Raw genomic sequence first — 14,347 nt, 5'->3', positions numbered from 1 at the left:
TCCCTAGCAGAAGCCATATACAACTTGTCATGTTCAAACATATACTTACTATATACATGCTTCTACATACAGCTATACAGCTATAAGAAGCTACAACAAAATAACTTATACTCCATCATAACTATCATGATTCTGTACAAGTCTTATATACATGCAACATTAGACAGCAAGTAAAGACCCAAAAAATAAGATAAGTGTTTATACAAAAAGACAAGTAATTTAGCAGCATCGGTCCCTCCTCCCACACTCTTTCCATCAGTTTGCTCCTCTCCAAGCCTCATCCCTTCAAATGTATAAAAGTTAGGGCTGGGTACCTACACCACACAAGTATAGTGAGTCTAATGACTCAACAAACAATTAAGTATCTAAAACTCGCTGAATGTTTTGCTTTAAAAAGGAAGACATATGCATACAAATGTTCATCATTTAAAAAGAGATGATCAGTTTATAAACACCAATGGAATTTTAGAAAATATGATTTCATGTGGTCTGTACAGTAACATCTTGAGCCATATGTGACCCTACACCATTCAGAGTTGATCCTGAAGACAAGGAGTCCGTTTGAGCCATATTTGGCTATGCACAATTAGGAATCCATCCCTAAAAGTCCTTAACTTGTTTGGACCGTCTTTTAATTCGGCAGCAGTAACTAGAGCTCATGCTAGAAACTTTGGTCCCATAAATAATCAGCCAATAATTTAGAATCAGCTGACTAGAGCTCATGCCAGCCAGCCTCCTTTCGTTTCCGTCAATACTCATTCATCAATAATATGCCCCCCATGTATGCATAAATCATAAGGGTTTTTGTTTTATAAAAGTGTATATTTAGCTATCATTTCTAGAAAAATGATGACCCTTGTCATACTTGAGAAAAACAGATTGTTTATAAACCATGTTTGTCATAGAAACATGTATTTCAAACATAAATGGAAATTATATAGAAAATACTTGAGATACATAGTTATGTGTGGATTTAAGAGTGAGTTTGAGAAAATGCTTGCCTTAATTTCGAAATTGGATAAAGAAGGTGGTCTTTGTTAGGGTTTGCTCTTGTTTTTCTTCAAAGCTTCTAAGTCTTGCTTATATAGAGAGAACTGAATTTCCAAATGAATTAATGAATTATAGTAATGGGGTAGGGTGAGCTAATGGCTGCTATGCTAAATGGGAGGCATGCAGCTGGGCAAGTGGAGATCATGCAATGGGTTAAGGTGGAATGTTATTAAGCTACCAAGTATTTTAATTTTATGATAAGCAAGTCATGAGTTTAATTAGTGACTAAAAAGGGAATTAAATTAGGATTGTACTTATCCTAATTTTCTGACGGATCCATTACATGGGTCCCTTCTACTTACTGTTAAAAATCCTAAGTATATAAATTATAATCTCTTCTACATATTGTCCCACAATATAATTGACACAACATTTTTATATCTCAGCCCCTAATAATAATAACAGGTCTATTCCTAAGTATGACTTATAAGTGAATACATAAGGGTGAACATTCAAGTAATGCACTCTTGACCCTACTAGCCTTTTATAACAGAAAAAGGTGAGCTTGGGCATAACATTATGTAACGGTGATTTGAGGCATATGAGCTCAGTGGCATGGACTATGACTTAATATTCGGGCTTTTGAACTGATGGTAGTATCTAGATAGATGAACGAGTGTGACGAAGATAGTAAAATATTATTTTTTCCAATAGAAGTAGGTGTCTGCTTGTGACGAAGATAGTAAAATATTATTTTTCCCAATAGAAGTAGGTGTCTGCTTGAATTGATAAACATGATCGACAACAAAAACAATTTCATCTCGAGTATGTGTATACGACAAATAAATGGTTGAGGTGTAAGCGTTCCAGTTTTGGTCGATTTTTCATCAAATTTTATCATAATTGTTGCCATTGATTTTCTAAAAGTTTTAACAGTTGGTTTGTAGGTGATCATTGATTTGATTTAGTCGATTAGACGATCGTTACGGTCAGTTTAATATTTTTAGTTGTTCAATAATATAGTTAATTTAAAATAAATAGTTCAAGCTAATTCAAATTTTGATTTTTTTATTCTCTACTATAATTTGCTTACATTTTCATATAGGGATATGATAAACTCTTTTTTGTTTCTGCCAAATAAGAAATAAGTGATGTTTGAACATTCAAGTGTTTTAGGAATTTAATTATGAAGGATATAGGGCTTAAAGATTGGATGATAAATGAGTTGTTTTAATTATCACTAGACACACGGATAAGGATAAAAATAAAATAAATTAAAAAAATTATAATAATATTTATTTAATGTTTAAAATTATTAAAATAAAAAATATAACGTTCTCATTTCACATTTTATTCACTTCGATAAAACAACTTATTTTCTCACATGTTTCATTACATATTTTTTTCGAATGAATCTCTAATTTTGTGACTTTACACTTTCACTTTGTCAATCAAATATTTGATTCATATTTTTTAATAATTAGCATCGTGACCTCACACTTTGGTCAATTAAATATTTGATTCATATTTCTTTAACCACTTTCAAATGATACCGGACTATTATTCCTCGACAAACCACATCTCAATCACATTTGGTTAAAAGTTGTACTTGTTTTGTTAGGTTGCAAGTTCGAAACCTACAAATAATATTTTTAAATTTATTTTTAACCGTTTTAAGTTTATGGGCAGGTCAACTCACAATCCGACCCAAGTATCCATTTACTCTCACATAAATATTCAAATTAACCACAACTCTCGACCCGGCAATCTGGACACTTTAAAAATTAAGCATCATTATATATATATAGATTAGTTAGTTAAAAATTTGAACTTTTATTGTTAAAATGTCTCGCGTTCATCAAATTTGGCGTTAAATCTTAAATATAAAGTGTTGTTAGCCTAGTTGGTTAAAGGGTTGTATTTGTTTTGTTATGTTGTAAGTTCGAAACCTACAAATAACATTTTTAAATTTATTTTTAACCGTTTTAAGTTTATGGGCGGGTCAACCCACCATCCGACCCAAGTATCCATTTACTCTCACATAAATATCCAAATTAACCACGTCTCTCGACCCGGCAATCCGGACACTTTAAAAGTTAAGCATCATTCTATATATAAATTTGTGTAGTTGATATAAGAAATTACCAACAAATTACTAACTAACATAGATATAAGAAATTAATAAGAAATTTAATTATGATATGCACTTAGCCCTTAGGTTTAATGAAATTACTAACAAATTTCTCAATTTCTTTAGTTGATATGAATGGTATTAGTAATTTCATCTAAAAAAAGGTATAATTTTGTTTGTTTATGAGACTTGAATCCATAATTAAATATTGTTTTTATTTTTCAATCTAAATCACTGTTATACATATTTTTATGTTAAAAAAATAATTAATAAATTAAATGAAAATTTTTATATTATTTTATTCAATAGATTACTCTAAATGTTGGGTTGCCATAGCCCGTTGGGCTTAGAGCCGGTCTGAACGGTAGGGATGTCAATTATAATGAGATATTCAGTCCATTATCGACTACTTTCCAGTTTCACTAAAAACATCATTAAATATATAACATTACAAATATATTTAACTATTCATATTTTTAAGAGTTTTAAATTTATTTATAATTATATTATAAAATATAATACTAAAAAATTGGTTTTATAAGTATTATTTACCACATTGTCATCCCTGATGGTAGTCCGTTCCGGTTTATTTTATAAAACCGCACCCTGCCCCCAAATAGGTTCAGATCAACAAATGACAAAGACAAATTGGCGGTTTGGTGTTATTTTTATCTCATCGATTTTTGTAGCAAATGGCTGCCAGATTTGGTGTTAGCTTGGGAAAAAAGGTTGGGATTTCAATTGTTTCCAATGTATTGATATAATTATTTATTTTACTTTAATAATTTCTTATAACAAAATAAAACTATAATAATATTTAGAATGAAGAATATTACAATTCATACTATATTATATAAAATGAAGAAAAAAAAACATATTACTTTTCAGTTTCCTCCAAAGTGAAAACCAAACCAAATCAAATAAAACCAAACATTATTCATTAGTCATTACCAGGAGTATAATTGATGGTAAGAATCTCCTTTACTTAAGCTTGAGGCTTGTCCCATTTAAGTGGCTTAACAACCTCCCAAGTGAAATCAGGATCATCCCTTCCAAAATGACCATAAGCAGCCGTCTTCAAAAACCTATCATTCCCACCTCTTTTCAAATCAAGATTAATCGAAATCATACCCGGCCTAAAATCAAAACTCTCCTTAACAATCTTCAGAATTTCCTTATCGGGTATCTTCCCCGTTTCATAAGTGTCGACAAATACCGACAATGGTTCAGGCACACCAATTGCGTAGGAAACTTGAACCAAACACCTCCTTGCAAGATCACTCGCAACAATACTCTTAGCCGCCTGTCTAACAATATAAGCCCCACTCCTGTCTACCTTAGTAGGATCCTTACCCGAGAAAGCACCGCCTCCGTGTGCCCCCCAACCACCGTAGGTATCGATGATAATCTTCCGACCAGTCAGACCGGCATCCCCGTGGGGGCCGCCGATGACGAATCGACCGGAAGGGTTGAGATGGAAAATGGTCTTCTCGTCGAGGTATTTCTCGGGAATGACGGGTTTGATTACGTGTTCTTTTAAATCGGCTGCGATCTCGTCGTTGGTTACGGTTTCGTCGTGTTGGGTTGAGATCAAAACTGTGTGGACTCGGATTGGGACCATGGCTCCTTTGTCGTTGTAGTATTCGACAGTGACTTGGGTTTTACCGTCGGGTCTTAACCACGGGCAGGTTCCGTTCTTCCTGACTTCGGTCAGGCGGGCGCCGAGTTTGGTTGCGAGGACGTGGCTTAAAGGCATGAGTTCTGGGGTTTCGTCGGTGGCGTAACCGAACATGTGGCCTTGATCGCCGGCTCCGATTTCCTCAGGGCGTTTCGTGAGATGGCCATGGACACCTTGAGCGATGTCGGGGCTTTGTTGCTCGATGTTTACGAGAACTTTGCAGTTATCGGCATCGAGACCGACGTCGTCGGAAATGAATCCGATTGAACGGCAGGTGTCGCGGACGATTTTTTCGTAGTTTATGTCGGCTTTGGTTGTGATTTCGCCGAAGACCATGACCATGTTGGTCTTGGTGCAGGTTTCGCAGGCGACTTTGCTGTCGGGGTCTTGGGAAAGGCAAGCGTCGAGGACTGCATCGGAGATCTGGTCACAGAGTTTGTCAGGGTGACCTTCGTTGACTGACTCTGAGGTGAAGAGGAAGGTCTCCATTCTGTGAAGAAACAAAATGATCAATGATTCTCCATATAATGAAAAGATGATTCTTAGGTTCACAGATTGGACAGATTCTTACGTCCTTTAAACAATTTTCAAAGCATGATTGGAGAATTGATTCAATTGAAGAATTCCGTAGATAAAACAAAAATGCATACAGTACAAATTGAAAATAACAAATCAAGACCGTAGAATCACAATCACTTGACTAATAGGCAATTTTCAATCATGAATTTGAAAAACACATCGAACAAGTCAACAAGAGCCATAAGCATACAGTACAAATCGTAAATAACACAGATCGAGAACTATGAAGACCGTAGAATCACAATCACTCGAACTAGTAGGCAATATCAATCATGAATTGGACAAATAAATCGAACAAGAGCCATAAGCATACAGTACAGATAGTAAATTACACAGCAAGAAGACATGATAATCAAGAAACGAAGACCGTAGAATCACAATCACTCGGACTAGCAGGAAAATTTCAATCATGATTTGGACAAATACATCGAACAAGAGCCATAAGCATACAGTACAAACTACAAATCGTAAATAACACAGCAAGTAGGCATGCGAATCGAGAACTACGAAGACGGTAGAATCACAATCACTCGGACTAGTACTAGTAGGCAATTTTCAATCATGAATTGAACAAATACATTGAACAATGAACATGAAGTTATACATAACAAGCTCAAATCAGCGATTCAAGTAAAGAGATGCGATCAATATTGTACCGTAGATCTAACTTCTAAGCGATCTCACTACAACTCTACAGCCTCTCAAACACGTTTCACAAGCAACCAAAAAGCAGAATAACATGAAAAAACTTTCAGATCTAGAAAAAGAAACACCGCAGATCTGAATTCTGAACCGTTTTGGCGAAACGAAGAGCATATAGCAATTGAATTGAGCAAGACGAAGATTATTTGAAAACAAGTAATCAATCACTAGTTCATATCTAGATGATTGAACATAAGTAAATGCATACCTAGATTTGGCTTGCTTGAATTCAGAGACGAACACTCCGGTTTACACAATGAACTCCGATTTGCCTCGACGAATTATTCTGGTTTAGAGAACCGTTATTTATACAGGGGAAAAATGAAGGCTCACCAACCATTGATGACCGGTGATTTGGAATCTGGATCTCATTGCGGATTAGATACATTTTAAGGCCACTTTAGTCAATTTTTAGTCTTAATTTTTCTTTTTTTATATTAGTTTGGTTGGTGAAGTTGGTGAAATAATTTTATTTTATAAATTACTTTAAATTAAATTAAATTAATTATTATTAGAGTTTCATATTAAATTTAGAGGAATGATAGAGAGCGCGACTCTGAGACAGCGACTGGGAGCGCGATGCCTATGCCTACGTGGTGTGCTACGTGGGTTGACAGGTAGAATATTCTCTTTTTATTAATTATTTTATCTCTCTTCTTATTAATTAATTTCTCCCTCCTTTTATTAAATAATTTTTCTCTCTATCTCTACAAATTAATTTATCTCATTTATCCATATTCTCACAATTATTATTTTACTCATTTATTTGATATTTACTATCTCTCGTGTTAACGGTTAAAATAAATCAATAATTTACAACAAATTCTCACATTAAATATTTTAATAATATGTTTAAATAAATTCTAAACCCTAAACCTTAAACCCTAAACTCCAAATCCTAAACTCTAAAACCTAAATACTAAATTCTAAACCCTAAACCCTAATTAATATCAATAATTAGTTGAATTATGAATTTATCTCTTTTATTTTTATTTTATTTTTATGACTTTTCAATTCCTTTATTTATCAAATATTTTTTATGGCCTCTTTTTTTTTTTTTTTTTTTTTATATTGACTTATTAATATTTTTTTTAGTTTTATTACTTATAAATAAATGTTTATCTAATATTTCTATTTTCACGATTAATTATTTTCTTTCCAGTAACTAATTATTAATAATAGGAGAGAGAAAATAATTAATAAAAGGAGAGAGAATATTCTACCTGTCAACCCACGTAGGCACACCACGTAGGCATCGAGCTCCCAGTCGCTGTCTCAAGTCGCGCTCTCTGTCATTTTTCTTAAATTTAATATTGAATTACGGTACATCATAAATGATAAACATTCCGTACATAAGATCGTATTATAATTCTTAAATAAATAATATTTGTTTTCTTCTAAATAACTTGAATATTATTTGATTAACCTAATATTAAAATATATTTATTATATGAACTATTCTAGTAGTTTAAAATATATATTTTATTAATTACAAATGTGAAGTTATTATTATCATGACAAACTTGTTAGTTTGGAAGGATAATGGGGATTGTTTGAAAATAACAGGTTCTTATTCTAAGATATTATAAAAATAAATTAATATATATTTTTTTTTATCAGTGATTAAACTTAATCAATTAATTAAATAATTTACACAAAATAATTTACACACATGGATTAGAATTATATTCAAATAATCTAGGCCTCTAATCCAATATCTCTATTTCAATCCAATAATTCAAATCTCATCTCAAATCTTAAAAATAATATAAAATATTAAAATATTCAATATTATATTTTTATATTTTTATATATAATATTAATATATTTTAAAAGAGAGTTCATGTATATATTGGAAATGAAAAAAATTGTTTAAACTAAACGATAAAACATTACATGAAAATAAAAAAAATAAAAAAAACGGTATTTAAAGTTTTTGAGTTCGTATATCATCGAGAATAACGATTAACTCATTGACATACTTTACAGATTTTTCTAAACGATTCTCAAAAAACGTCATAATAATAGTATTATGTATAATACGTATCGGACGACTACGATTATTGAAAATTCGACGATTTTTTTTATTATAATATATCTGACTATTATAATAAATAATAGGATTAAATTTTTAATTAAAACGTTTTAAATAAATAATGATAGCTTCTTAAATTATATATACATATTCATGAAAAAAAAAAATTAATATATAACTATAATTCAAGATATAAATTGTCAAAATAATTAAAATTTGTTAAAATAATATTATTAATGAAGTTAACTTCACACTGTCAGTGGCATATGGTATGTCGACTCTGATCTGGCATTGCACTGCCGACACTAAATATTAATTTAAATATTTGGAAAGAAATGTCATTATATATGTTTTTTAAATAATTAATAAATTAAAGTTGGATGACAGATATTTCCAGACATATAACTGATATTAATATTTAAGTATTTGTTTTTTTTTTATAATAAAATAATTTTTATTTATCTTTAAATAATTAATTTTGAAACATTATTTGTATTCAATTTTACTTAAAACTTATAATTTCATTCAAAATAAACCTCAGACTTTACAAAAATTAAATTGAACGGCTAAAATCTAACCAATATCAATTGTAACTTTAATTCATTTTAACTTAGACAATTTTAATAAAATTATTCTTCCAAGCTCCAACTTAAACATTTGGACAAAACTCTTTTGAAATTAGCATTAAAATTGTATTAATACAAAGTCTGATATTTAAAGAATATTTGTATTAATTCTTTACAAAGTCTTTGAATCCTTTTGTTCTCAATATTTTAAGAAAAATAAATTAGTAAAAATTTACATATTCATTATAATAAAATTCAAATTTTGTACTTGATACAAAGATAGTAGTGGTAAAACATAAAAACTCATAAATCTTCCGATAATATTTATGATTCTTTTATTGCAGTCTGACTGAAATCAAAACTAATCTCAAATTTTATTGCGGAATGAGTTTAGAAAAGTTTTATTTAAAAATCCATTGAAGGACAATTTATGTAAAAAAAAAAATTGAAGGATGTGAATGCAAGTCCAAGCTAACCTCATCCATAAAGATAAGGAATCGATCAAACGTTCAATATTTGTTTCAACCAAAATACAGAACTAGGTTGAAATATTGTTTCAGTATTGTTTATTAGTTGAACAAAATAATTGATAAATAATACAAATATAACTAAATTTACTTTTATAAAAAAAAAAAGTAATAATAATAATAATGAAAATGGCATAAAAATTGATTTAGGACAATATTTTTATTTTTATTTTTATAAATTTTCTACTTATTATATAATTTTCAAATCCTTATTGTAGTTTAATTGTTGAAAACTGTAAACATGTTTGTATATTTGAATTTTATTTATAAACAAATTATACTTTAATTTTTAAATTTTAATAATGGTTGGTATAACAGTTTGACCGTCAGTCATTAGACAGCTTCGATTAAACTGTATGAATTATCATTTTTCATTCGATTTGATATTTTCAATGATTTCTGGTTCAATTTAAACAAATTTCATTATTTAAATATATATATATATATAATGATGCTTAATTTTGAAATTGTTCGGATTGTCGGGTCGAGAGCTGTGGTTAATTTGGATATATGTGAGAGTAAATGGATACTTGGGTCGGATTGTGGGTTGAACCGCTCATAAACTTAAAACGATTAAAAATAAAATTAAAAAATGTCATAGGTATGGTTCGAATTTGCAACCTAACAAAAACAAATACAACATTTTAACCAACTAGGTTAATAACACTTTATATTTTAAATTCAACCCAAAATTTGATAAACGCGTGACATTTTAACAATATAAGTTCAACTTTTTAACTAACTAACCTATATATATATAATGATGTTTAATTTTTAAAGTGTCCGGGTCGAGAGCTGTGGTTAATTTGGATATATGTGAGAGTAAATGGATACTTTGGTCGGATTGTGGGTTGACCCGCCCATAAAAATTTTACCGTAATATTTTCACGATTTTTTATATTATTACTCGTACAAATACAGGGTACATACTAGTTATCTTAAAAACTAGTTGATCTTCAATTTAAAAATAAGTTTGGTCACTTATTTGAATATTGGGAAGTGGTAAAGTTGGAGCTTCAAAAACTTGGATGGGTGAAATATAAGTAGTTGTGTATATTTATAAAATGATAGCAGAAAATTATGAATAAAATGAAAAAATTATTATTTTCTTATAATTAAATAGACAAATAATTAATTAAATTTAAAAAAATTTAAAGATTATGTCACATTTTTACATAAATAGAAATGTTGTCCAAGCTATATCCGTCCTCAACCAAACATATATCCTCTCCCTTGGTAGGTGAGATTTATATTAATTAGCATTAAACTTTTTAAAGCACTTATTGAATTCGAATCCTGAAAATTAAAATTCCATAATAAAAATAATAAATTATTTTTAATAAAATTAATAGTTTTAAAACGTTTTAAACTAAAGTGATAGATTATACTAGTTTCGAATATTAAACCAAAATAATTTTCCACGAACCAACCTAATATATGAATGATAAACTCAACGAAAAAATCAGCGAAAGCAAATTTACGAATCCGCCGTGACCTGCTTGTCCCGAAATGACTGTTTCGAAACATTTTTATTTTTCTCTCTTCTACCCACGTGCGTTTCGGGACCCAAAATTAGCGTTTCGAGACATTTTTAATTTTCTCTCATCAACCCACATGCATTTCAGTACATTTTAAAAATTTTATCTCTTCTATCCACATGACATGCCAAGTCGATTTGTGAACTTGTTTTTTCTGAAATTTTCATTGAGTTTATCATATTTAATAATAATAATAATGACACAAATTTCATAAAAAAAAAAAAAAAAAATCCAAAAAATCAAAGAAAGTCTTAAACAAAACAACAATATTGAAAAAAAATAAAAAAATAAAAAATAAAAATAAAACATCAACACCAACACCAACCCTACAATAAAAATGAAATCTGAAAAATATGTAAAAAAATAAATAAATGCTTAAATGACACAAAATAACACAGATCAGATCTTCTGCTACCGAATGGGGTGTTCCCCTGTTGCGAACCAATCAAAACTCAGCATTATTATTATATTAATAAATTAAAACTGGGTTGAAAGGAAGAAAGAGAACCCGGAACCCGTATTTTATTCCGGGTTCAGTAGAAATAGAAATGAGTGAAACTTCCTTCGCTTCACTCTGTTTTACATGACCATTGAAGAGACAGTGTACACTGTTTTACATAAAGTTGTCCATGTAAAACTAATTGATATATATTCACTGTTGAGTGAAGTGAACTTCAATTGACTCTAATTTATAAATTATGTTTATAAATTTATTTATGATGTATTTAAATGATTAAATAATAATTCATATAATTTTATTTCTGATATATATAAAATAATAATTATGAATTAATATAATTTTATTTAAAGATCAATTTAAAATAATAATCATAAATTATGTGATTTAAGATATTTAAATTAATTTTTATGAAAGATTATAATTATATGTTATAAATTCAAATGAATTTGTACAAATTATTTTATAATGTATATATTTATATATTTAATATGCACAAATTTCTTTATAATGTATTGAAATATATTTTGACAAATTATTTAAAAATTTATATAATTATATAATTATATATTAAATATATACATATAAAAACATATTTTTAATTATTTTTGAAGATATTTAAATTATTTTGTAAATATATTTAAATAAATTTATAAAACAAAAATATTTAATTTTTTTTGTAATATATTTAAATAAATTAAAATATTATAAAATTTATTTTTAAGATATTTAAAAAATATATTTAAATTATTTTATATTATATAATTATATATTAAATATATATAAATGTTCATGTAAAACCACTAACATATTTATGTAAAAACATTTATACGTTCATGTAAAAGCATTTATGCCTTCATGTAAATTTGCAAAAAATAAAAAAAAACAAGCGCTATCAGGTGAAGCTAGCTTCACCTGGTAACGCTTGTTTTTATTTTTTTAAATACCTAGTGAAGTTTACTTCACTTCTATCAGTGTTGTAAATATTGAGTGAAGCAATCTTCACCTGGTAGTGCTTGTTTCACTCATTTGAGCGCTGTAAATACCCAGGTGAAGCTAGCTTCACCTGGTAGCGCTTGTTTTTTTTTATTATTTTGCAGACTTACATGAAGGCATAAATGCTTTTACATGAACATATAAATGTTTTTACATAAATGTGTTAATGGTTTTACATGAACATTTATATATATTTAATATATAATTATATAAAATAATTTAAATAATTTTTTTTAAATATTTTAAAAATAAATTTAAAAATATTTTGTTTTAAAAATTTATTTAAATATATTAAAAAAAATATTGAACATTTAAAAAAATACATTATTGTAAAAAAAATATTTTAAAATTTATAAAATTTTTAAAACAAATTATTTTAAATATTTTAAAATTTTAAAAATTTTTAAAACAAAATATTTTAAATATTTTAATATATTTAAATAAATTTTTAAAACAAAATATTTTTAAATTTATTTTTAAGATATTTTAAAAAAATTATTTAAATTATTTTATATAATTATATATTAAATATATATAAATGTTTATGTAAAACCATTAACACATTTATGTAAAAACATTTATATGTTCATGTAAAAGCATTTATGCCTTCATGTAAGTCTGTAAAAGAATAAAAAAACAAGCACTACTAGGTGAAGTTTGCTTCACCTGGGGATTTATAACTCTCAAATGAGTGAAACAAGCACTACCAGGTGAAGATTGCTTCACTCAATATTTACAACGCGGATAGAAGTGAAGCAAACTTCACTTGATATTAAATTTGTAAGATATTTAAATGAATTATTTTAATTATTTTATATGATTATATATTAAATATATATATATATATATATATATATATATATATATATATATATATATAAATGTTCAAAGTTTTTTGTAATATATTTAAATAAATTTGTAAAAAAAATATTTTAAAATTTATTTGTAAGATATTTTTTAAAAAATATTTAAATTATTTTATATTTTATATAATTATATATTAAATATATGTAAATGTTCATGTAAAACCACTAACACATTTATGTAAAAATATTTATACGTTAATGTAAAAGCATTTATGTCTTCATGTAAGTCTGCAAAATAAATAAAAACAAGCGCTACCAGGTGAAGCTAGCTTCACCTGGGTATTTACAGCGCTCAAATGAGTGAAACAAGCACTACCAGGTGAAGCTTGCTTCACTCAATATTTACAGCGCTGATAAAAGTGAAGCAAACTTCACTTGATATTTACATTTGTAAGATATTTAAATTAATTTATTTTAATTATTTTATATGATTATATATTAAATATATATATATAACAATATGTTCAATATTTTTTTAATATATTTAAATAAAATTTTAAAACAAAATATTTTTAAATTTATTTATAAGATATTTAAAAAAAATTATTTAAATTATTTTATATAATTATATATTAAATATATATAAATGTTCATGTAAAACCATTAACACATTTATGTAAAAACATTTATATGTTCATGTAAAAGCATTTATGCCTTCATGTAAGTCTGCAAAATAATAAAAAAAACAAGCGCTACCAGGTGAAGATAGCTTCACCTGGGTATTTACAGCGCTCAAATGAGTGAAACAAACACTACCAGGTGAAGATTACTTCACTCAATATTTACAGCACTGATAGAAGTGAAGTAAACTTCACTAGGTATTTAAAAAAATAAAAACAAGCGTTACCAGGTGAAGTTTGCTTCACCTGATAACGCTTGTTTTTTTTTTATTTTTTGCAAATTTACATGAAGGCATAAATGCTTTTACATGAACGTATAAATGTTTTTACATAAATATGTTAGTGGTTTTACATGAACATTTATATATATTTAATATATAATTATATAATATAAAATAATTTAAATATATTTTTTAAATATCTTAAAAATAAATTTTATAATATTTTAATTTATTTAAATATATTACAAAAAAAAATTAAATATTTTTGTTTTACAAATTTATTTAAATATATTTACAAAATAATTTAAATATCTTTCAAAAATAATTAAAAATTTATTTTTATATGTATATATTTAATATATAATTATATAAAATTTTAAATAATTTGTCAAAATATATTTCAATACATTATAAAGAAATTTGTGCATATTAAATATATAA

At 27.3% G+C, this 14,347-nt stretch overlaps 1 protein-coding gene across 1 annotated transcript; it reads right to left on the bottom strand.

Moving 5' to 3' along the window:
• Window positions 1–3,951: 3,951 nt before the first annotated feature.
• LOC124911386 (S-adenosylmethionine synthase 2-like) lies at window positions 3,952–6,434 on the bottom strand. The gene is made up of 2 exons (XM_047451863.1): window positions 6,289–6,434; window positions 3,952–5,289 (listed from the first exon to the last, which is right to left on the bottom strand). The coding sequence occupies exon 2, from the start codon at window positions 5,286–5,288 to the stop codon at window positions 4,107–4,109; it is 1,182 nt and encodes a 393-aa protein (XP_047307819.1). The 5' UTR covers window position 5,289; window positions 6,289–6,434; the 3' UTR covers window positions 3,952–4,106.
• Window positions 6,435–14,347: the final 7,913 nt, after the last annotated feature.

This window comes from Impatiens glandulifera, chromosome 8, assembly GCF_907164915.1.
Source record: "Impatiens glandulifera chromosome 8, dImpGla2.1, whole genome shotgun sequence".
NCBI lineage: Eukaryota > Viridiplantae > Streptophyta > Magnoliopsida > Ericales > Balsaminaceae > Impatiens > Impatiens glandulifera.
This window is presented reverse-complemented; position numbering and strand designations above follow the sequence as displayed.

Excerpts from the sequence above, each read along its gene's own strand:
- LOC124911386 (XM_047451863.1), bottom strand. The coding sequence starts at position 5,288 with ATGGAGACCTTCCTCTTCACCTCAGAGTCAGTCAACGAAGGTCACCCT.